Raw genomic sequence first — 25,266 nt, 5'->3', positions numbered from 1 at the left:
GTTGCCAATCACACATCACCCCCCACTCAGACACACCACCCAACCCCTTTTACCTCTGACAACTTCCCTCCTCAGCCAGCATAGCCACCAACTTTTTCCCCACCTTCCACCTATGGAAACTACCTTCCTAATGTTGACACTCCCATCTCCTTTTACCCAACAAAGTGCCCCTGCCTACTAAATGCAGCCTATCCCATAGTTCACTACACAACCCTCACTTTGCTTCACCTTATCCACATGTTTTATTCCGTCACTGTCACCTACGTTTCGGTTGTGCCCCACCTCACACTTCTTCACAAGTCTTCCAATTGTGGCCACACACTTCTTCTCCTCCTTATACCCCTTTAGGAGAATCGTCTTCCCCACATGATGACACCCTCCGGCCTTCCCTTGCTAGACTTGATTTTTTCTATTTAAAACTAGATGGAGACCAAAAAATTGTTTGGAAGAAGAAGAAAGGAAGTTGTTGCCTCCCTCGGAGAAAGGTGCAAGATGTGGTTCTGACTTGTTTATACGAGGAGGTTAACTCACCATTCGATGAGATTGCCTAGTCAAAGAGTTCTGGATGTTTGCTCTTACAGATCCCTTTTGCTGAGCATGACCAACAACAAGACAGCATCCATCTTATAGGTGACTTCCAGTCCTAAGTTGAATGTTTCTTTGTCAGTGTGCAGGCAGACCTCCTCCAATCCACCAGCCAACAAGTCTTTCTATTCAACTTTTTTCTACTACAAGTGTAGGCCTTGTTGGAGTTCTTATGCAAGATGTCACTTCTTTTCCATTCTTTATGGCCTTTAATTCACCTATCAATATCCACTGGGAGCGAACATCTATCGAAACCCAAGACCGTGGGACAATGGATGACACAAAAAGTCATGTCTGAAGCCGAACCTTGGGGATGAGGTTCTTGTATGGGGGCGCAATGTTAGAACACAAATAATAAAGGTGTACTTGTAATTAATATTTTAAGTAGAAGGTTGGATTAGTGAAAATAGAAATGGAGCTTAAGCTATGAGGTATAATTGTAATACTTGTTAAGCTTGAAGGATAAAATAGGAAGAGTAGGAGTTTCTTAGAAGTAGGATGTTTCTTTATAGGAAGTGCTTAGAAGTATGATGTTTCTTTGAAGTAGGAAGTTTCTCCCTTAGTAGCTTTTCAATAGTTTCCTAGTTTGATCGGGCCTAGTAGTTTTCTAGTTTGGAGAATTCCTACTTTGATTAGGCTCAGATAAGGAGTTTCTCTTTTATTCAAATTATGTAATTATTAGCATCTATATATGGAGAGGATTGGGCAAGGGGGGACAAACGTTCTCAAAGCCAATTTATTTTTCTTTTACTACTTTCTTAGTTGTATAATTAATTATCCCTTAGATCTTCTAATCAGGTTCTTGACACTCAAATCAGGAAAAGAGTATGGATCACCTTCTAGGTTGATGTAGAGTTCATGTCTGGAAGCAGTGAGGCAATGATGTGAAAGAATTTTGTATTTGTATCTCCCTCGAACTAATGATGTTGAGTACTCTGTTTCCAATAAATTATCACTCGACTGATGGTGCCTTCATATTTAGCCTTGTATGTGGAACACTCCTAGGGTTCTTTATTCATAAGAGGTGGAATCATCAATATTGTCTAGGTGCTGCATTTTGCAATGATGCCATCCTTTTTTATTCTAATTTCACCAAATGATTCTCCTGTCCAACTCTTGATTAGCAAAAAATAATAATCAGGAGGACCAACAAACATATAACTATTCCACCAAATCTCAATAAGTTTCAAAAAATTATTCTCTGCAAACCTAAACACACCCAAATTTGAAGATGAGTGACCTGGAATGAATCCAAGAGGATTCGACAGTGATTGGAAATAATTTTTGACGATGCTTGAGCAGTAGCATTGTGGAAACAGTCAACCCTAGAGTGTGTGGCAAGACAACAATCCAATTTAGACTTGCTTGGCTATCTCTGATATTTGACCAAGTATTGGGAGCTCTGGAGAATGGATTGTTAATAAGATACATATTCCTAGTAAAGTCAGCAAACACTGCCATGGCTGGGATTATTCTTGAGGTAGGGTTAGACTTTTCATGATGATATCAAATCACAATAAAATCACTTCTAGTAAGTGACAAAATGGGCCAAAGAGTAGTGACACCTGCAATGTTCAACAAGAAGTCATCCCTTTCATTACTGTTTATGGTCCATAAATTGCAGCAAGAGACCAAATATTCCCATTTGACTTTTGTTTTATTTTAACATATAGGAAAAGGCATCGCTTGGGTACCAATGACCTCATGTTCTACTGCCCCAACAAATTGTTGTTCCCCCTGATGAACCAATAGCATCTATGGCTCATCTGACTGACCTACAGTCCCAGATGTCCGAGATTAGGTTGTGTCATGCTTTGCAATTTTGTTTCTTGGAGGATGAAGACGGGATCTGTTCAGTGTGTCATTTGATCAATTGTCTCTAAAATTATATGACACCCCAAAAATGATTTTAAGTTGTAATATAATTTAATTTTTTAAATCTAATACATTCTTCTCCTTCAAAAATAAAATAAAATCTAATGCCTTCTTGCAAATGTTAAAGCTTGAGAACATTTCCAGTGTTTTTAAGCTTGAGAACATTTGATAATTTTGCTCATAGTTGCTTGCAAGGTTAAATTCTTTTTTTTTTCTCTTCAGATTTTTTTTTATTTTTACTTTCTTGTGTAAAAAACATTGTGTAAAAAACATTGTGTAAACAGACATATTTAGTCACTAAAATATATAATTTACCATCCGACTTCCTAGGAAAAAAATTGCAATTGTCTTAACTGATAATTTAATTTCAAGTGCATATTTTATTTCTTTTTTCTCTGCTTTATAATATTGATTACCTTTTTCTCGGATTATTGGGTGATGCAGCTTGATGAAGTTCCTGGATTAGCTCAGAGGATGGGAGCACTGATGTGTGTTGATCTTGATTTGAGCTCAAAAACTGAAACAGTGGATTCTAAACCCATAACTAAAGGAAATGTGGCAGAGATTGTGGAGAGGGAGTTTTATAAAACTCAATATAATGGGAATAACTATTCTACTTGGCTGGAGCTTGAGGAGCTTGACATAGATGATGACATGCTGAAGTCTCTTGAATTATCAAATAAATTTCCGGTTTGTGGCTTTTTTTATTTTTATTTTTTAAGAAATGATTAGATTTTTTTGGAAAGTTGAATGGTGAGATTTTCTTTGAGAGAAAAAAAAAAGTATCAAATGAAATTTCATTTTGTGACTTTTTCTTTCCTTTTTTTATTTTTTATTTTTGAATTTTTGAGATTGATGAGTTCCTTTCTAATTAATTTTATATTTTATCAACAAGTTGATGGTTAGAGTTTGGATATACTCTGCTTAACTGTTAACTATGTAGAATATGTTGGTTAAAGATTTTGTGATTGTGGTTTAGGAGCATGATCTTGTAATCTACATGTGCCACCCCATTTTTGTTGAATGAGTTGAATATAATTTTTTTTGAAATGTAAAAATAAACATATAAACCTGTAAGAGAAAAGAAGAGAAAAAGAATAATAGAGAGAAGAGTGAGGAGAAGAGTGCGATTATCCAACACTCTGATGGGGGAGATTAATGAGAAAGTAGGTAGTAAGAACCTCATCACCAAATAAGATATGGCAAGATGCATATGAAATAACATAGTGTGTGCAACTTGAAGCAAATGATGGTTCTTCTTTACAACCCATTTTGCTATGGAGTATACACAGAGGAATATTGATGAATAATGTCGGTGAACTGACAAAATGAATGAAATTTATGGGTCATGAGCTCAATCCATTATCTTTATGTAAGATATGAAGCGAAGCATCAAATTGTGTCTTCATTTCATTGTAAAAAAATTAAGAATATTGTTGAAAAACGAGAACAGGGGCATTTTGGTTATTTTACCTTGTCGTTATTTATCTTGATGTAATCTTGTTCTACATGTCAAACTATATCTATGGATTTCATAAAAAAAAAACTATATCTATGGACCAAATTTTATGTAAAAGGGACATGTAGAATAGGAGTTATAGAGAATTAGAGTTTTCACTTAAAGTAGGGGCAACATTGTGAATTGTACTCAACCCCTCAACCCTAAGCTATAAATGGAAGCTGGGGGACGTGCAGGTCCCCCATCTCAGTTTCTTTCTCAATTTACTCAATTCCACTTTCTTTTCCTCTCAGTCTCTAAACTCTCATTCTCTTTCTTCAACCTTCTTTCTTCTCATTTTTTTATGGTATCGGAGTTGTAGATCGCATCTAGGAAGGATTTTTGTAAGTTTTTCTCCTCTTGAAGCAGACGTCTACATAAAGGAAGGATCTTTTTCCAGTTTTTTGGCTGCTGGTTAGTAACAGGAAGGATCTTTTTCTGCATCGCCGGCAGCCCCGCCATCGTCAACTCCGATGCCGGCCACCATCGCTTCGAGTGTCTCCAAGCAACAGGAAGATCATCCCTTCCAGCAACGGCCAAAGTTCTAGCCGACGATCGACAAACCCTAGAAACCATGCCGATGAGCATCCGAATGCCCCAACAGAACCCAACGATGCGGGATGGACCTATCTCCCGGTGGCGGCGACAACAACATCTTTTCCGTTTCTCTTACGAAAAAAGCAGAGTTACATTTGAGCAGGTGAATCATAGCTCAGGTCTGGTCATTTGCATAAGCTAGGTGAGCGGACCGAAGCTGTCTTTCCTCTGCATACCAACCGTGGTCATTTCTGCCGTCGTCCAACAATTTCTGCACTGCACGGATGTGGGGAAGTGAAGGTCGGGTGAGTTCTGGTTGGGTAGCTCGGCCTTCACCTTCTCTATGACCACATTCCGTGGTCCTCGGGACTGCCTGATCACCCAACTTCGGGGAAGCACCATCTTGGCTCGGGTCTTCATTCCGGAGAGCACCAATGCCGGATTTGGCTGGAAGGAGCTAGCGGAAAAAAACTGGAATTTATTAGAGATAACCCTCTTGTTCCTCAGGATGATGATTGGGAGGCTGAAGATAGTCAAATGATGACTTAGCTTGCCAACTACATGGAATCTAATATTAGGAGCCAAGTTATGAATTTTGAAACTCCCAAGGCTATGTGACCGTCTTTGGAAGCTCTTTATGGACAAGAGAGCAATCTTTCCAGGGCTTATAAGTTATATACAATTTTTTTTTGGATTAAAAAGGGGTAATAAAACTATGACATACTACTATAATTATTTCCTGAGTATTTGGCAAAAAATTAATGTCTTTCATCCTTTTACTAGGGATGAAAGGGAACTTCGAAAACAACATAGTCAACTTCTTGTGGTGAAATTTCTAGATGGATTGGGTGCAGAATTTGATAGCATAAAGGCACAAATTTTGGCCTAAGATGAAATATCTAACCTTTAATAGGGTACAAAGAGTTGAAAAGACTGTTGCGCCTAGAGCTGGAAAATATACTAAAGTGCGTGAAGCTAATGCCCTTAATACATCAGCTACAACATCTGCTGGGTTAGCTGAGCTGCCCATACCGCCCATACTTTCAGTGTGCCAATCTACCCATGATCCCGACTGTGGTTGCTGGGTTAGTTGAGCTCCCTTTCTTCCTCCATGAGATTGAAGAGGCTATATTTGGGCCTTCCTCTGGACCGGGCGCCTAGTCCAGACATACATAATGGGGAATTTTATAGATGATGCTGGCAAATGATTAGTGAGGATATCATCGACATGGTTCAAGATTTTTACAATCAGGGTATCACATACAAGAGTATTGAGGCCTCCTTTATAGCTCTCGTTCCTAAGAAAACTGTAGTGGAACAACCCTTTGATTTCCATCCCATTAGCCTCACCAGCAATACCTATAAAATTCTGACTTGACTGTTGGCCAATCATCTTAAGGCTATGCTGCTCCTTGTCATTCACCATGGTCAGTACACCTTCATCAAGGGATGAAACATTTTGGATTCTGCGATGACCAGCCATGAGCTCCTTCACTACAAGACGTTGCAACTCCCTCGTTTCGCCCTCAAGTTGGATTTTGAAAAAAGCATTTGACTGGGTTAACTAGCAGCTCCTTGACATTCTTCTTGGCAAAATGGGTTTTTGACAGAAATGACACTTTTGGATTAGAAGCTGCATCTCCTCTGCCACTTGCTCTGTGCTTTTGAATGGTATAGTTTGTGGCTACTTTAAGGGGTCCCAGGGTATTAGACAAGGAGATCCATTGTCTTTCAACATTGTGGCAGAATACATTTCCTCCTTAGTCTACTCAGCTAAAAACTCTGGATGGTTACTTCCCTCTGCTGAACATGCTGCAGTCGACATCCCAACTCTCCAATTCATTGATGATACAATTTGCTTTGGTGTGGGCACTATGGACCAGATTAGAAAACTGCGTGCTCTCCTTGGTTTGTTTGAACTCGCTTCGGGCCAGCAAATTAATTAGAGAAAAACCACACTTTTTTTATTTTTATGTTGAAATGATGCTGATTTTTATTAAGGCAAAAGCTCAAGAGAGCATATTACAAAGGAGGGAAGCCTTCCCAAACAATGAGAGATTGCTGGGAAGTTCCGAATTTTGCCAATTTATTAGCCAAAGAGTTGGCTGATCTAGGAATGAGATTCCAATTACAATGTGTAGAAGATACAATGTCAGCAATACTATCAGTGATGGGCCAATGGCGCCAAGGGGTAAGGCTGTCTTTGGAACACCAACTAATAACCGTCTTCGAGTCGCCTTCAATGATTAACTTGCCATGGAGATGATCCTTGAAGCTTCGGAGGCCGAACAACAGAGCACTAACTTCAACAGTATTAGAATCGGCAATGCCCACTGGACCAACATAAGAAAGAATAGGGTCTCCATTGTGACCTCTGAATACACCACGTGGTCCTGTTGGCCCAGGACATCCAATAACACTACCATCACAATTCAGTTTTATGCAGTCGCAAGGGGGAGGATCCCAGATAGCCATACTCGGAGCTCTGTTGGGGCCAGACATATGAGCGATCAAATTCCAATTTTCCAGAAGGGAAACCCCTGATAGAGTGGCAAAATCCTTCTTTGTATGAAGCCAGCTTGAGATGAGGCCAACGACATGAGAAGCCGTGTTGTTTGAGGTGCTAGCTTTGGAGTTGAATCTCCGGTTATTTTGCTCGAGCCAAATGCACCATGGACATGCGCAAGACAGGCCGAAAGAATTAACTTGCCTAGCTGAGGAAGGAGAATCCCACGAACCATCTCAAAGGTGCCGAAGAGATCCTGATGTAGCCCCAGTTGGAGCCCAATTTTCTGAAAGATCTTCATCCAAACTTGCCACAAAAATCCACAATGTAAAAGGACACTGTCTCTTCGCACTCACCGCAAAGGGGACAAGAAAGATCGGGGGCAGTGAAACCTCTTCTATGAAGGTTGTCTGAAGTAAGAATCTGTTCTTTGATGGTTGACCAAAAAAAAAAACCACACTTTTTGAATACCACATTGACTTTGAGACCTTGAAAGACATGGCTGAGTTTCTGGGCTGCTCATTGGACAACACTCCATCCACCTATTTCGGACTCACTCTGTTTGATAGTTAGCCAAATGCTGCTCTTTGTTCTCCCCTCATTAAAATGTTTGATTAGAGGTTGGCTACCTGGTGAGGCAAGCTTCTTTCCGCTGCAGGTAGACTCACCTTACTTAAATCAATGTTGGCTGGTCTTCCCAACTACCCTTCTATTCTTCATGTACTGTCTGACATTGGTCTGTAAGAAGATTGACGCCGTTAGGAGACGCTTCCTCTGGTGTGGGTTGGAAGATTCTTTCAGATATCACCTCGTCAATTGGAAGGAAGTCGGCCTGCCTCGGCTCTTGGGTGGGTTGGGTATCCGTCCCTCTAAAGAGATGAACAACACCCTCCTCCTAAAATGGGTTTGTAACTTTTAACTCCAAGCAAAAAAGCATATGGAGGAACATGGTTGGATTTATGATGCAGTGGTCTCGTCAGTGGTGGAGAGAGGGAGGTTCTTGTCGCTGCCTGTCCCCAATTTGGAAATCCAAGCAGTGACGTCCTTCTATGCTAGAAATGGCCAGAATCTCTTTTTCTAGAGTGACATAGTGCGGCTCCAAGCGCCTCTTGGATGAATTCAATTCCCTATTTAGGATTTCAAGGTATTACTGTGGTTGATGCATGGAGTAACCAATCCTGGATTTCCCACTTTCGTTGGGGCCTAAATGAAGGGAAAACTGATGTTCTCAGCTCCCTCTTCCGAGAGAATGTTCAAGATAAACATTTTGGAGACCCAATGCGAATGGCCTTTTGTCGGTGGCTTCTGCATACAACCATATCAGAGGATGGAATCCCAACACTCCCTAGCAAGTGTTATGATCCCGGATCTAACACAGCGATTCATAGGGAAGAAGAAGAGAAAGACAAAAATCAAGCCTAAGGGAAGCTTGAAAACCCTAGGTTTGTTAAGGAGAGCGCACACCCCTGAGCTCGTTGAGGAGAACTCAAAACCCTTGTTTACTCTAAATCAATACTTGCCTTTTCTCATTACTCTTACCCCTTACATAGGGTTCACCCTTACAAGGTTTAAGATAAAATATTACAAAAATGTCCCTGTGGCCTATTAATTCTTTAACTGAAATAAAATAAAGTAAAGAAAAACAATTAATTAGACTCTAAATAACTTAGCAATGTTATTGTGTGCATAATATTACGCCCCCCCTTGGAGAAAGAGCTTGTCATCAAGCTCGAAGGTAGGGTCTGCTTGTCGAATGTCTTCACCTGTTCCCAAGTAGCATCCGCGGAATCTGTGTCAGCCCTCTGGACGACAAAACTGGAGCATTCCACCTAAGAAACGATTTTTTTTTATTTTATTTATTTATTTTTTGAGAATCCAACACTGCCAGCATATCTCGTTGCAGCAACTGACCACACAGTCAAACAACCAAACAACAGTCTGAACTATCACTTTTTCCATTTTGGCAAGACCATGACTGGCCAACAAGACGTTCCACCATAATCTTCTGAAACCCATGTGAGAATAAACCCACTATTGCTGCAAGACAGGCATGAAGACAGTGTCCCCACATCATAGCATGCCAACAAATTAAATTCCTCTGTGAGATTTGGTCAAAAACTCTGCTAGTATCATCCACCTTAAGTGCCTTGACAGGCATGTCATGAAACTGGGTGGCAGCATCATACACCCTACATACCAAAGGTTGAGCAGTTTCAATTTGAGACAAAACTCTGAATTTTGAAATCCCATCAGTCATAATTACTGCAGTCTGCCAAATTTCTTCCAGTGTATCCTCACCTTTATGTGCATAAACTGCTGCTCTTGGATAACTCAGCATATCCTTTGGAACTCCACAAACAGCCGCGGCAGTACTGGTTACGGCCCTGACGAATTCTGTGTATATAAATCCAATTTCTGGCACACTAGCAACTCCTAAACTTGGACCCAGATCAGGTTCAATTGGTACTGACATTAGTTGGCTTGAAATCATTGGCACCTGGGTTCCACTTTCGGTATTGTTTATCCCATAATAGAGACCAGCAACATGAGCCGCATAAGCATATACAGCCAGCAACAGCATGCAAAATTTTTATTGATAACCTCTGCTGCTGAAAAGCAGCTTGAATGCGGGCAGTTAAAAGCTATATTGATGTAAGTTTGTTTTCCTTGATGTAATGCACTCAGATTGGTGCAAGTTGTGATGAAACCCACTACAGGATATTGAGCAAGAATAGATTGTATGTTCATCACTGGGTTGTAGGCAGCAGTAAAAACGTCAAGAGCAAACAACTCTGAATTTTGCAAGTGCTCATCAAACCCAGAAATTGCAGTACTATGGAAAACAGAAATAATTCTAGTACTTACCCCAACCACGCTCTCTATGGCATTTATCTGCTTAGGAATAACGCAAAACAGGAAATTATCAGCTATGGCCGTCTTGATAACAGCCTTGAACTTACCATGACTCCTCTCCACATCCATGAGTGAAGTCAATGCACAGGATGAGTTGGTATGCTGGAATTGTCCATGGGGTTTGGTTTGTGACAAAAGGAAAGTGAGCTGCTGCTGCTGTCTCTGTGTCACCTGAAGCCGTTCGTTATCAATAGCGTCTATCGGATACAGTAGCTCATAATGCTGCTTCCTCACGTGAAGTTTTGGATTTTGAATATTTGGACTAACTTCATACGCCTCATCAGGGACAGGATACTGAGCTGCCAAACAAGCTGTAACCCAATGAAAAGTGAGTTTCCGCTTTCCATTCAAGATCCCCATAAGGAGCTTCAAACCCCACTGCAAGACATGGTGGACAACAGAATGTTGAGCACCACCGAAAAGCAGAACTGGTATATCATGTTCAATAATGTTTTGCTGCACTGTTTTCTGCACTGCCACTGTTTTCAGCATTGTTTTCTGCACTGCCACAGCAGCACTGTTTTCTTGGCTGTCTGGCAGCACTGTTTTCTGCACTGGCACAGCAGACATCATTTTGTTGAAGAACCCATAAGCCTCTTCAGGTGGCCTGTTATGTGCATACCCTGCTGTACTGAGAATAGCCACCCTGCTGTCACAGTTTTTCAGTCGTTGGAGCCAGTCCAAGTTCCTCACATTGGCCAGCATGCTGTACTAACATACCATGAGTGTAAGCACAAGCTGAAATAACATTAACCAAAGTGACAGCATCTGGTAAGGTAGAAGATGATCTCAAGTGGGGAAACCATGACAGTGCTTCAATCGCATAACCATTTAGAGCAAATCCACCGATCATTGAGTTCCATGGAACCAAATCCTCAGATAGCTTAAACGAGAAAATAAAGTTGGCATATCCAACCATACCACATTTTGCATACATATCCACAAGATCATTCCTTACTATAGCATCTTCATCTAATCCAAATTGAATGGCAAGCAAATGGACAACTTGATCCATTTTCACCTTCCTTAACGGCGAACATGCAGAAAGAAGATCAGTTATAGTTACAGAATTGGGAACCATAGTTTCCCACTTCTTTTCTGGAAATAGTTCCATGGCCTCGCTAGGATGGCCTCTTTGTGTATAGCCCAAAATCATTGCTGTCCATGAGACTAGGTCAACGGCAGGTAATTCATTAAATACCCAACGAGCATCAGCAATGTTCCCACATTTCACATATCCAACAAAGAAGTTCCTAGTAAAAAATTCTAGGAAACTCCATTCTTTCTCACTTCGGCCACTATATCATTTCCAGAACTCACACCTGGTTGAAGAATTGCCACGAACAGTGTCCAAACAGAATACATGGGACCCAAAAACTTAAGTAGAAAGTTTTCAGAATGACTGCTACCGCTGGATATACGACAAGGAACATTTTGTGTAAAGACTAAACTACCATTAAGGCTGTATTTTTCTAACAAATCTAACTTAGTAAGTTTTATCTACTAATGGACTGAATCTAGTGCAATTTTCTCTATATATGTGTGTATATTTTAAGAGTACAATTTTCTATATGTAGACTAAGGCTTCTAAAAGAACTACAATTTTTCAGCATCAGAATCTTTAATATTTCTGACAATGTGCTGATATGCCTCTTTCAAAGAGATAGATGGGTCAAATAGTCACAAAAATTGAAACTTTCTGCAACTACACATAACCTTCCTGTCATCCGACCTTTGATGTTTCAGATGTCGATCTCTCATGGTGGGAAAATTGAATTGTTGAAACTCTTTTGGCGTTGGAAAGCAAATTCAAAGAGCTTTCCAAAAATATATAATTTATGGGACATTTCAAATAATAAAAAAAAAGAGATCGATGGGTAATCTAAGCATATCTTTGAAAACGAGAGAGATACTATCTTACCCTATCTGGCAAGACTAAGAGACTGTTCTTGTTTGGTTGCTATTGAGATTCTTACTGCAAGCTCATTAGTGCTGACTCTTAACTCGTTGATTACTGTACAAATATTTTTATTCAAAGTTTCTGATTCATTGCTACATTCCCTATTGCCATTTTTTTTTGCTTGCTTAAATTTATCCCTGTTTATCTTACTGTGCCACCGCATCCTCAATACCAGCATGATTACTTTCTCTTTAATCTTTCTTTTTTCTATGTTTGCTTAAGCTTATCCCTGTGTATCTTACTGTGCCACCTCATCCTCTATACCTGCATGATTACTTTCTCTTTTAATCTTTATATGTTCTGTCGGAGAACACTTTCCTAAAACTTATGGTCACTATATTCTCTAATCAACACATCATACTCAGAATCTCATTGCCCTTAATCTGTGGGGAAACAAGCTTGGGAGTGTGGAAGTTGTTATCAGAGAAGTCACAAAATGCCAAAACCTCAAAGCTCTCTGGCTGAACGAAAACCCAGTGTTGGCTAACTGGTAAGTTAGGCTCTGCTTTTGCATTTTGGTTAAGTATGATTTTATGTTCTAGCACTTTATGTAGTTTATGTGGCTAGGAATCTACTTGTAAACAATTACGGAAGATAGAGAAAAAAAGAGAACAAAAAATAAACAGAGAGATGAGCAAATTGAGGAGATGGAGTTTAATAAGTGTTAAAAACAGTTTTACATGTTCCAAGATTAGAAATATCCTGCACTTGTTACTTGGGATGAGGCCTCTTAACTATGGCTAGCCATTTTGGGGTGAATCTTGAATCCAACTTTGGAGTCACAAAGTGAAGGAGAGTGTCAAGGATAGCCTCACATGAGTGTGTGTGTGAGAGACAGAGAGAGCAATCTCATTCCATTTAGGAAGCTCTTGAGCAAACAATAACATAGACCAAGAGTTTTTTAATAGATAAAGTGGAAGAGTAGTCCGTCACTCAGCCTCCATTGCCCATAGGCCCTGGTTTCCCAATAAAGGTGCCAATATAGTTAGTTTCAGCAAACAGTCTTATAGCATTTATGAAACTCTTGACCAAACAATCACACATCAAGTGGAATGTTGTGAACCCACTTTTCCAGCCCCAGACTCAGCCTTAGAGGGCTCGACCAAGCTGTGGAGGATGGCTAGAGGAATGAAGGACGAATTCCGCCTTGTGTGGGACCTAGTAGGACAAGTAGAATTAATTTTTTTCTTTTTTAAAACTCTCTTTTTTAATATAATTAGAGTTCTAATTTAAGTAGGAGAAGATTATGTAAGACCTGAGGAGGATTCTTCCCTCTAGTAAACTCCACATGAGTAAGAAGCTTCTAGCCTAGAAGAATCTAGAGATAGTTTGCTTGGTTCTCAAGTTAGAAAATGTGGGAAAGGGATATTCTTGCATAGGTAGTAGAAGAGAAGTGTTTGCTACTCAGGTACTATAAATATGTAAGCTCTCAGAGCATTCAAATCATCCATTTTTTTATTTTTATTTTTTATTTTTAAATGAAGTGAGATTTTATTCCTTCAAACATCAATTACAAGAAGGCAAGCTAAAGGAGCACTCCCTTAACGACAAGAGATTGGAGGGAAGCTCCTTGCTTGGCTAGAGAGTTAGTATAGTTATTTGATGATCTCGGAATATGGGACCATTCACAATTAAGAGAAGATACAATGTCAACAATTTTATGAAAGACGGGCCAGTGTTCGCCAAGGGGGGTCAGCAAGGTTGGAGCACATCCAATCACAACTTTGGAATCCCCTTCAATAACAAGAGGACTGCTGAGGTGGTCACAGGAGACGATGAGTCCTTAGAGTAGGGCAAACAGTTCAGCAGAGGTGGGTCCAGAGATCCCCAATAGGCTGAAGTAGGTGATGAGCGTAAAGTCTTCAAAGTCCCGAATAATTCTACCAAAACCAGCAATACCTGGATTGCCGTGTGCGCTACCTTCGAAATCGAGTTTAAGAGTGGCTGGGATAGGTGGCTTCCATGGTTCGGCAATATGACGAGGGGAGGCAGACATGTAGGCCATAATACACTAATTGATGCAAAGAGGGAAGTCTGTCATGCTGGCAAACTCCTTTTGCGTATGGAGCCATGAGGATACATGGCCAATGATGCAGTTGGAGACGTCCTCAATACTTTTGAATTTGCAGTTGAAATGCCTATTGTTTCTCTCTTTCCAGATGCCCCATGGGATATGTGCCAGGCAGGCCAAAAAAATGATTTTTCCCAACTTTGGAATGTGAGTGCCAAGAATCATCTGGCAAGCTCTACAGAGATCATTAGAAAAGCGGAGGACATAGTGCATAGGGGGTGAGATTACTCCTCTTCCTTAGATTATCTACTGTTAGGATCTTGTTGAGAAGGGCACACCAAAGGAAGAATCAGACTTTTAGTGGGCCAGAAAGACGCCAACCAGTAGCGGCTCATGTGATTTGGAGTTTTTGGTCCATCCGTTGATGAAGTTGTAAGCTGAAGAAACGGAAAAAATGCCACTGTCGTAATACCTACAAACTATTTTGTCATGAGTGTGGTCTTGGATTCTGGTCGGTTGAAGATCACCTAAGAGGTTGGAGACCAGCTGAGCCTCAAGGGAACTGGAAGTTTTAGTGGGCATTTGGACTCCAAGTTTCAACAACAGTGGCAGTTTGACATGTACTTATTCTCTTCAAGGCGTTGTAGCTGTCATACAAGGGGCCATTGCCATTCCACCAATAAGTCCAAAATCTTCGCTTTGTTCTATCACCAATATAGAACCAAATTTCATTCCCAAAGGTTGGAAGAAGGGGATAGAGAGATCTCCAAAGGGGGGAGTTTGGTGGCATCCCCCAGCTGTTCATTAAGGCCCTGTCCCACCTAGCTTGGTAGCAATCATGGGTCTCTAAATTGTCTTTGGAGAAGAGTTGAACTTCCATCTAGTTGGAGCTTTATTCATATCTCTTGTAAGCTGAATCCCCAACCCACTGAGAGGTTTAGGCTTGCAAACATCCTTCCATCCAACTAGATGATACATGAATTCTCTGTTTGAGTCTCTCCATAGGAACCGTCTCCTTAGCAATTCAATTCGATGGCAAACAGTAACAGGGAAGGGTATGAAGGATAGGATGTAATATGAGATTCCAATAATGCTTGAATTGACTAGAATGAGTCGCCCAACCTTTAAGAGAACTGCCCCCTCCATGTGGCTAGACATCTCTCAATTTTTTTGATCATTGGAGCCCAAAGTTTCTTTCATAGCCGGCAATCAAATAGAGGCAGTCCCATTTATGTGGTGGACAGAGAAATAAGTGTATGGTAAGAGGCCATATTGCAGGGCTCATCATTGTTAATGTGATGACCTTCTGACCAGATGATAGCTCGAATAGCCCGAGTGCTTTGATTTTCTGGATTTGTTCTGAGTACCCTTCTCAAAGAGAAGAGTGTCGTCAACAAATTGTCGGAGGGGAATGTCAAAATTCTGGCTGAGATGCAACAAGCCTGGGCCACCCGATATGTTTTACTGAATAGACCAGAGATGATAGGTATTCAGCAAACTGCCGCAGTAGCCACATACTATGCCGTTAAGGAGGAGGGAGTAGGATGCAGAAGAGACACAAACAACTCTGTATCCAAAATCTTCATCAGTCTCTGAATTCCATTCTCTCAAGCAAGTCTTCAAGAAGCCTCCAATTGACATAGTCGAGGTCTTTCTCGAGGTCAAGCTTGAGGACAATTCTTGGTCTCTTTGATTTCTTGAAATGGTCCAGTGTTTCATGGGCAGCCATGGTGGAGTGAAGTATAGTTCTTTCCTTAATGAAGGTGCACTGACCATTGTGGATCATCATGGGTAAAACAGCCTTAAGTCTATGAGCAAGCGACCGGGCAATATCTTTGTAGGGGCTGGATATGAGAATTATAGGTTGAAAGTCATGGGTTGCCTCACCTTCTCTTTCTTAGGAACCAGGATGATGAAGGATGCACCATTACTTAAGATATGCCATGCTGGTAGAAAGAGCGAGACATGGATAGATGTCCTCTTTGACTTACACCTCTTGTAGAATTCCTTGAAGCAGTTAGGGCTAGGGGCATGATCATTTGTTATACCCAAAGTAGCACCCTCAATTTCCTTGGTAGAGAAGGGGAGCTCAAGTAGTGATGCTACCGTGGTGTGATTTTGGACAATCATAGGCGTTGTAATACTGGTTGATCAAGTCATTCCTCCAACTATAAATCTACAAAAAAACTAATGACGGAGTTAGTAATTGAGGTCCTATCCGATAATACTTCATCGTTGATGTATATGAAGTAATTCGGTTAGTCCTCTCTTTAGCCGAAGCAACTGTGGAAGAATATGGTGTTTCCATCACCCTCAGCCAGCCACTTGAAATGTGCACTCTGCTTCCAATGGATTCTTTCACTGTGGGAAATAGCCTGGAATTTGTCTTGCAGCTAGATTCTATTGTTGAATCCTGTGGAAGAGTGAGCTCTTTGTTAGTCAGCATCATCGAGAGCGTCAATCTGAGCTAAAAGGGAGGCTTTCTCAGCAATGACATCAGCCGGTTGACTGAGGACCAAACTCTAAGCTGAGTTTTTAAAAGTTTTGAGTCTCTGTGGGAGGTGCCATCCTGCTGGTCCGGTAGTGTTGAGGTGTGGCCACCAGCTAGAAAATAGCATTCAAATCATCCAATTTAATACAACTCTCTTTATCTAGCTCTAACTAAGCCAAGACGTCTTTAGGCAGCTAGCACCCTGTTTAAAGGGTGTCTATTGGTGTAAGGAGACTCACAAACTCCAGCCAACCACCCAAGGATGGTTACCCTAGGTAAAGGTAAGCAACATTGGTTAACTACCATCCCTTTCACCAGTTTTCAGCTAATTTCATTCATTAGGCAACCATCCCTTCCCTATCATTATAGCCTGAATTGAGTAGGTGTCTGTACCCAAGTTAAGTGTCTTGAATTAGTCCTTAGTCCTAGACACGAGTCTGTGTTAGTGTTCAGTCCTTGTGAAGTGTCTTAGTAAGTGTAGTTTTCCCTAAGTGAGTTACACGTAAAGGAGTGGCTCACTGGGCTCCCACACGAGTCTATCACTAGTTCCTATCAACCTCTAAGAATCCAAAACTATCCATTCAGACACCCACGAGTCCCTAACCAAGTGGCCTAATCCAAGTCTAAGTCTTTCCACGAGTTGAGTCTAAATTAGGAAAGTTTAATTTGGTAAGGAGATGGAAATTTTCTACGAGTTTACATATTTAAATCCAACTCTTTCCTATCCTTGTCAAGAGTCCCCCACATCCTACAGGAGGCTTTACCCTTCCCAAAAGAGGCCTGGTCTTGCTCTCCAAGTATTTCCAAGTTCCCATTCTAAAGAGACTTTCTAATTCTACTTTCCTTAGTTGGCGCCGAGTTAGAAAAGATCCTTTTTCCTATCAAAACACTTCCAAAACGTGTCTAGAAAATTCCAGTTTAGGCTTCTTTGAAAAAGTTATACGTAAAAACCTCTCCAATTATTTTGGACAAAGCTTCCACTAGGTTCCTGAGGTCCTTCTTTATGCTTATGAGTCACTGCATGCAAGTGGGAATGTAACATGGAACAGTCTCTTCATCATCCTGCACACATCCCCCTTAGCTTGGAGGCTCTGGGTTCCCAATAAAGGAGTCAATATAGTTAGTTTCAATCAACAACAAGAAGGGGGCTACCATTTTGAAAGCGTGGGAGGTGGGTGATCCTGAAAGTTATAATAGTCTTCTAGTGCCTCCTTATGATTGAGCTGGGGGAAAGGGGGCATTTTTGAAGAGAGGATAGATACCTAGAGAGAGCATAATGGATAGTTAGCTCAATTATATGGTCTAAGGAGCTGGAGAATTTCTTTAATGCCCTCTTCCAAACCACAAATCTTACATAAGTTGTCATGATTAGCCGACCACTTTTGGTCAGTTCATCATATGTGAGGGCCTCACCATGACTTGCTATCCTGATATCTCTTTTGAGGACCCAGCAACTTCCAAGCAGCACCAGTTCTAAAGCTTTGAGGTGGGGGAGCATGCTGTTATAAGAGAGTTGTAGGAGTCTACTGTGAATGAGCCTGAGTTAGGTGGACTCCAAACCATGGAGTCAAACCCCTGACTTCTAATATCTGTTTTCTCCAACAAGAACAGAAGCTTGGACACTTCAGTAGTCTCCTCATCTGATAAATTTTTCTGAAGATTTTATATGTTTTAAGGTTTTTAGTAATTATTTACTGTTTATCCATTCACCCAATTGATAAACTGGTAAATAAACGGAAACAGAACGCTCTTACATATAGTTTGACAGAATGGAAGCAAAATAAGCTACCAGGAATTGGAATGGTCTATAGAGTAGCATACTCCAATCTGTCTGTTCTATTTACACCCCTAGAGTTGAGTATAGAGGGAGACATCTTACTATATAAGTAGAACTGATAGGAATAGTTCCGCATGGATCTAGGATTAGAAAAATCTTATACTTATCATTTGAAGAAGATGCATTTTAACTCCGGTTAGTCATTTAGGGATGGACCTGGATGCAACTTAAATAAAAATATCTTAGAATAGAGTAACACTTATTCATTGCTTATGTGTTCTTTAGGCCTTTCCTTTAAAATAAGGGTGATTATGCTGTTAACTAAAGAAAAGACCCTAAATGCAAGTAGTTCATGATATAGTACTTTAGCTTAAAAAATTACAGAAAAGTCCCTTCCATCTAGGAAGATAGGTTGGTTAGAATTCGTGGTTAAGTGTTCACAAGAAGACAGAAAAATAAATGAGTTAGTGGTTTTTGGCTACCCTATTCAACTATGAATTTCTCATTAAGTGGACCCCTATTACATAAATCTTGTGACCTAATTCCTCTAAACTGAATGTTCTAACCCCTAATGTCTGTAATTACACTCCATGTCTTTCATACACCCAAATTACATCAATTCCCCTCCTTGTAAGGTGTCTAACAATCTCAAAGAGATAGAAAAGCTAAAAGATGGAGAATATATGCATTTCAAATATGAAAAGAAAAGAAAGGTGGGATTGGCAATAATCCATATCAAACTCTAAATCTGGATAGAATTTTGATGCAGCATGGTGGTTAGATTCAAGGAATGCTTCTTTCAGAGTGTGAGTAACCTAGTTTTCAGCAAAAACTAAAAGAAACTATGATCTGAATAAAGTTTGATGGATAAAACTTGAAATCCCTCGCTAGTGATCTGAGGTGCTTGACTTGAAAATTGCTGTTAAATTAATATCTAGGTGGAGTTTGGTCATTCTGGCTGAAGCGATTTCAGTAATATGTTCTTTCAAGTATTATAGTTCATTTGATATCTTTATTGGTGTTTAATCTACTGTTTTATAACCTAAATTAGTAGATAAACATGTACTAAGGAGAAGTGAATTTTAGCCCATGTACTAAGATTTTACTTAAGTGACCTAATATAAAAAAGAGGGGTTTAGTTTTGACCACTAAGCTCATGTTTTCTCTATTAACGCAAACTTGTCGTCTTCTCTTCTCTCCTTTCTCCTAAACACTTCTTTCATTAACTTCTACAATATATATATATATATATTTTTTTTTTTTTTGAAATCATGCTGATTTTTATTAAGACAAAAGCTCAAAAGAGCAAATTACAAAGGAGGGAATCCTTCCCATACAATGAGAGATTGCTGGGAAGTTCCGAATTTTGCCAATTTATTTGCCAAAGAGTCGGTTGATCTAGGAATGAGATTCCAATTACAATGCGTAGAAGATACAATGTCAGCAATACTATCAGTGATGGGCCAGTGGCGCCAAGGGGGAAGGCTGTCTTTGGAAAACCAACTAATAACCGTCTTCGAGTCGCCTTCAATGATTAATTTGCCATGGAGACGATTCCTGAAAATTTGGAAGCCGAACAGCAGAGCACTAACTTCAGCAGTATTAGAATCGACAATGCCCACTGGACCAACTTAAGAAAGAATGGGGTTTCCATTGTGCCCTATGAATACACCACCTGCTTCTGTTGGACCAGGACATCCAATAGCACTACCATCAAAATTCAGTTTTATGCAATCCCAAGGGGGAGGATCCCAGATAGCCATTTTTCGGAGCTCTGCTAGGGCCAGACATGTGAGCGATCAAATTTCAATTTTCCTGAAGGGAAACCCCCGATACAGTGGCAAAATCCTTCTCTGTATGAAGCCAACTCAAGATGAGGCCGATGGCATGAGAAGCCGTGTTGTCTGGGGTGCTAGCTTTGGAGTTGAATCTCCGGTTGTTCCGCTCGAGCCAAATGCACCATGGAACATGCGCAAGACAGGCCGAAAGAATTAACTTGCCCAGCCGAGGAAGGAGAATCCCTTGAACCATCTCAAAGGTGCCAAAGAGGTCCTGATGTAGCCCTAGTTGGAGCCCGATTTTCTGAAAGATCTTCATCCAAACTTGCCACGAAAATCCAGTGTAAGAGGACATGCTGGACTATCTCTTCGCATTCACCTCAAAGGGGACAAGAAAGATCGGGGGCAGTGAAACCTTTTCTATGAAGGTTGTCTGAAGTAAAAATCTGTTCTCTGATGGCTGATCACACGAAGAATTTGATTTTGCTTGGTGCTGAGTGTTTCTAAGCCATATTTGCCTTGTGCTCAAGAGGACTGTAGTCTTGCTTTCTGATATGAGAGTAAGCCGAAGAGATAGTGAATTGGCCATTATTACTGGGCTTCCAAATCACCTTATCAACTGAGTGCTCCCGAATAATAGTATTACTGAGTTTAGTAAGGAGAGAGCAAAAGGCAAACGATTCCTCATCATTTAATCCCTGATGGAACAGAAGACTCCACGAGTGATCACTCCATGAATCAACCACAGAGCAAGAGAGGTGGCTTGCCACCCTATGCAACCCCGGGAAGTCCTCTGAGAGAGATCGGGGGTCACACCATTCGTTCGACCAGAAGAGAAGGGTCCTTCCATTGCCTGTGTGAAATGTGGTAGCATCTCTGAATACTGGAAGGGGTTTGAAAATTGATTTCCATATCGGGGATAGGAGGCGAGCAACGCTACCCTCTCTCCACCATGCACCCGAAAACTGAAGGTAGAATTTCATCATATTCTTCCATAAACTATTATGCTTGTTGTTGAATTCCAAATCCATTTGATCATAAGAGCTTTGTTCATTTCCCTTGTAGGCCGGATGCCCAATACTCCCCTATTATGAGGCATGCAAATATCCTTCCAACTGACTAGATGGTATCTAAAGGTATCTTCTGAACCCCTCCACAGAAATCGTCGACGGATGACATCAATTTTGGAGCAAACGGAGGCCTGACAGTGCATGAATGATAACAGATAATTTGGCTGCTCCGCCAGACATGACTTGAGGAGAGTGAGACGCCCCGCTGTTGATAAGAATTTACCCCTCCAAGTGGCTAGCCTTTTTTCAAATTTCTCAATGAAGGGGGACCATAGAGACGCCGAAGGCCGAGAATCAAAAAGTGGGAGCCCAAGATATGTAGCTGGCATATTTCCCACAGAGCGTCCCAGATAGTCCGCCATATTCCAAAGCCCAACTGGATCAATGTGATAACCAAGGACAATGGTTTTTCCCCAGTTTATGTTCTGACCAGAAGCCAATTCAAATAATCCCAACATGACACGCAGTTTTCTGATATGATCCATAGTACCAACCCCGAAGCAAATAGTATCATCTACAAACTGGAGAATTGGAATATCAAAGGCTGTGCAATCAGTCGTGGGTAGGAGCCATCCCATGATCTTGGCCGAGTAGATCAAGAAGGATAGGTATTCTGCCACCACATTGAAGAGCAGGGGGGAGAGGGGGTCTCCCAGTTTGATTCCCTTGGTTCCCTTAAAGTACCCACAAATTGTTCCATTGAGAAGGATGGAGTAGCTTGCAGAGGATACGCAACTTTGGATCCAGAAGCGCCATTTTTCTCTGAATCCCATCTTCTCCAGGGTGTCCAGAAACTTCCAATTAACTCTATCAAATGCCTTTTCGAAGTCAAGCTTGAGGATGAATCAATGATGACTAAGTTCTTGACATGCCATGGCTGAATCAAGAATGTTTCTTCCATTAATAAAAACACTTTGTCCATGGTGAATGACAATAGGAAGGATTGCCTTGAGATGACTAGCAAGGCGGCGTGCAATCACCTTATATGCACTGGTAGTGAGACTGATCGGCCGGAAGTCGGATGGGAGCTTTGCCCCATCTTTTTTAGGGATGAGGGCGATGAATACTCCTATATCTGATGCCATGCTGATAAAAGGAGTGGGTCATGCTGGAAATGTCTTCTCTGATGAAGGGCCAACAACGACGATAAAATTCCCCGTTGAATCCATCCGGGCCAGGAGCATGATCTAAAGGAAGACCAAGGGCTGCAATTTCAATTTCCTTCGTACAGAAAGGAAGCTTGATGAGACTAGCTGCAACCGGTGGAATAACTTGAAGGTTAACCCTTTGGAAGATTGGCCGAAATGGCTGGTGATTAGAGTATTAATCTGCAAAAAAATTCACCAGTGATTCAAAAATAATGACTCGGTCCGAGATGATCTCACTGTTGACGTTGAGCATGGCAATGCAGTTGGCCCTTCTTTGTGTAGAGGTGATTGCATGGAAGAATTTAGTATTAGCATCCTCATCGGAGAGCCATTTGAATATTGCACGTTGCTTCCAGTGCACTAAGTCGCTGTGGGCGAAGGACTGCAATTGCCCTTGAAGGGCATACCTTTGAGAGACTTCCGGAGAAGAGAGACCTTTGACTTCCTCCTTCGAGTTGAGAACGGCTATCTGAGCAAGGGCATCGGTTCTCAACTGAGGAAGAGGCCTTCTTTCAGAAGCCCAAGACCTCAGTAGCGGCTTCAACATCTTGAGCTTGATTGGGAAGGCCCACCCTCTTGGTCCTACAACGGTCATATTCTCCCAAAAGGATTGGAGAGATAGATCAAAAGAGGGGTCCGCCAGCCAATTGTTGTTGAAGCGAGTGACATTGAAGTCACTCACAAGCATCAGAGGAATAGGTCACATCTTACAAGTCCTTGAAAAGTCCTCCCAAGATAGGTGGCGCTCATGGTGTCTGGTAGGGCCGTAGACACCAATTAGACACCAAATGTTCCCCGAACCTCTATCTCGCAGCTTGATGCCAAAGGAGTAAGAGCCACTGCAACGATCAAGCACCTCAGTAGTACTGGTGTTCACATTAGTAGGATACTGCTTGCCGATCCCACTGCATCCACTGAAGCCCAGCTGGGCTCCTTTAGGTGCCACAACTCACGGATGTATCCAAGGGGTAGAGAAGCCACCTTGGTTTCTTGGAGAATAACAACATTTGCCTTGGTAGAGGCAAGGAGGTCCCAAGTGGATGTGCGACGATGCAAGGACCCAATTCCACGGATATTCCATGAGAGAATGATCATTGATCATTATTCAGTTTTTTGACTTCTTAGATGGGTGGTTATCTCCCGGGAGAGGCTCCGCGAAGACGGTGCCCATCACCTTGGCAAGTTCCACTATCTGGGCCCTGGTTTCTAGGTCATATTTGTGTTGTTTTGATTGGAGAGCTGCCATAAACAGTTGGGGTCATTCGCCCGACTCTGGAATTATGAAACCTCCCGTCTCTGGGTTGCAGGGGTATCGAATGGTGGCACTGAGTCCTCCTTGTAGAAGTTGTCTCTGTTGCCCTCTAGCTCGGCGCTGGTAGGTTACAACAGGAGGGGGAAGAATTGTTTTGCGTGTGGGCACGAGGAGTGCGCTCAGTTCTTTTGGACTCTGCGTCGGAGAGGTAATTTTCAGGGTGGGGATTTCTCGGGGGTGAGCTAGGGGGGGATTCCAATATCTGGGGGGAAGTTTGTGGAGTGTGGGGGTTATGGGGATGATTTGGGGGAGGGTCTGTGAGGGTTTCTATTGGGGGGGGGGGGGGGGGGGGAGGGAAGGTGAGGGTAAGGGTATTTTTGGAGTTAAGACAGAGGGGTGAACGACATCTGGATCTGGGCCAATGGTATTTTTTGTGGATGGATGAGTGATGTGTCGGATGAGTGGGGAGGGAATGCCTGGGGGTCAGCGAGTGTAGTTCCCATGCCAGCTATAAAGCTGCCTGGAGGGGATCACAACTGCTGGGAGGGGGTAGAGTCGAGAGGTGTACTTCCCATCACACTGCTTGCCTGTGCGATTTCCTGAGGTTTGATTGTGCTTTCGGGGACGACATCTCTAAAATCATCCATCTCAGCGATGCTGATACGGATCCAATATCGCGCTTTATCCACCATAACGCATCTGAAATATAGCCCTTCACATGGGTGAAGAGGGTTGATGAGGATCCGGGCCTCATCCAGACTATGCCAGTGTTCCGTGAGTGGGTCCAAAGCAATGATAGAGCCAAACTCAGATACGACTCTCGAAAAGACAGCGCTCTGCCATAGCTCAGTAGGAAGCCCTATAACTGTGACCCATTGGCCGTACTGGCTAGAAGGTGCCGAGGGGATCCGCTTTGAGATCCCGATGATGCCAGAGCTGGTGTGGGGTATGATGGTAAGAGCCGCAAAAGACTCCTGCTGGGTTCCGAAATGAACGAGCCAAGCTTGGGGACTGAGATAGAAGATTCTGGGAGTGTAAGGGAGGTGAAGTGTGTCAATCAACCAATGAAGCATGCTTGATTTGATGACTTTGGGGGATGTTTGGACATGAATGGAGCAAGTCAAAATTCTGCGCCCATCATTGTTATGGACTCTATAGCATCACGAGTTACCAACAGGCGTAGGAATTAATCAATGTGTTTTTCAATTTCCATGTAATTGTTTCTTGGTTTGGTTTTGTCTTTGGTTTGGGTTGGTTTAGCATTTATTGGTTTGAACCATTGACCCAAGAGGTCTTTAGGGTTTTGGACGTCCTCCACCCTATTTAAGGGGACGGCTAGGGTAATGAAGATTATCAATTGAGTTCACTTTAGTTAACGTAATTTAGATAAACAGGTCAAGAGCTCCTTCAAGCTCTCTTCCGTTTTTCCCCCAATTCTCCTTTCCAAAAATCAATTCCCTTCAACCCCTCATTCCATCTCAACGTCAAGCAAGGTAATGGAAGGAAGAGAAGGGAGGAGGGTGACAAGATCCATGGCTTGTGAGGATCCTAACAACGTGGTATCAGACAGGTCCATCCTCGGTGATTCCTCTTCTCCAGAGGACATACGTCAAGTCCTTTCAGAACTTCAACAACGATCCACTCTTCAAGGTACTGAAATTTCTCACATCAATACTACCTTACAAACTCTGGAATCATCTCTATAAACCATCCTCCGACAACTTGCTGCACTTCAAGCACCAATGCCACCACCAGCAACCAATTTTCAACCACAACCAGTTCCCCATCAACAATTCACGCCACCACCAAATCCACCCCTGTGCCAACCAATGGGTTCAATGACCACTCACGCCTAAGGACCATCA

General features: G+C 41.8%; 1 protein-coding gene across 1 annotated transcript in view; it reads left to right on the top strand.

Moving 5' to 3' along the window:
- The window catches only part of LOC137956686 (uncharacterized), a 68,434-nt gene that overhangs the window by 2,991 nt on the left and 40,177 nt on the right, over positions 1–25,266 (top strand). Inside the window, exons 2-3 of the mRNA XM_068804273.1 lie at positions 2,905–3,150; positions 12,240–12,364. Coding sequence (XP_068660374.1) covers positions 2,905–3,150; positions 12,240–12,364 — 371 coding nt within the window. The remainder of the gene's footprint in view (positions 1–2,904; positions 3,151–12,239; positions 12,365–25,266) is intronic.

Source organism: Aristolochia californica, unplaced genomic scaffold (genome assembly GCF_029961685.1).
Source record: "Aristolochia californica isolate CCGP_79_NKW_82.1479 unplaced genomic scaffold, dmAriCali1.0.hap1 SCAF_2, whole genome shotgun sequence".
Classification (NCBI taxonomy): Eukaryota; Viridiplantae; Streptophyta; class Magnoliopsida; order Piperales; family Aristolochiaceae; genus Aristolochia; species Aristolochia californica.
Note: the sequence above shows the minus strand (reverse complement) of the source record. Positions and strands in the feature narration are given on the sequence as shown.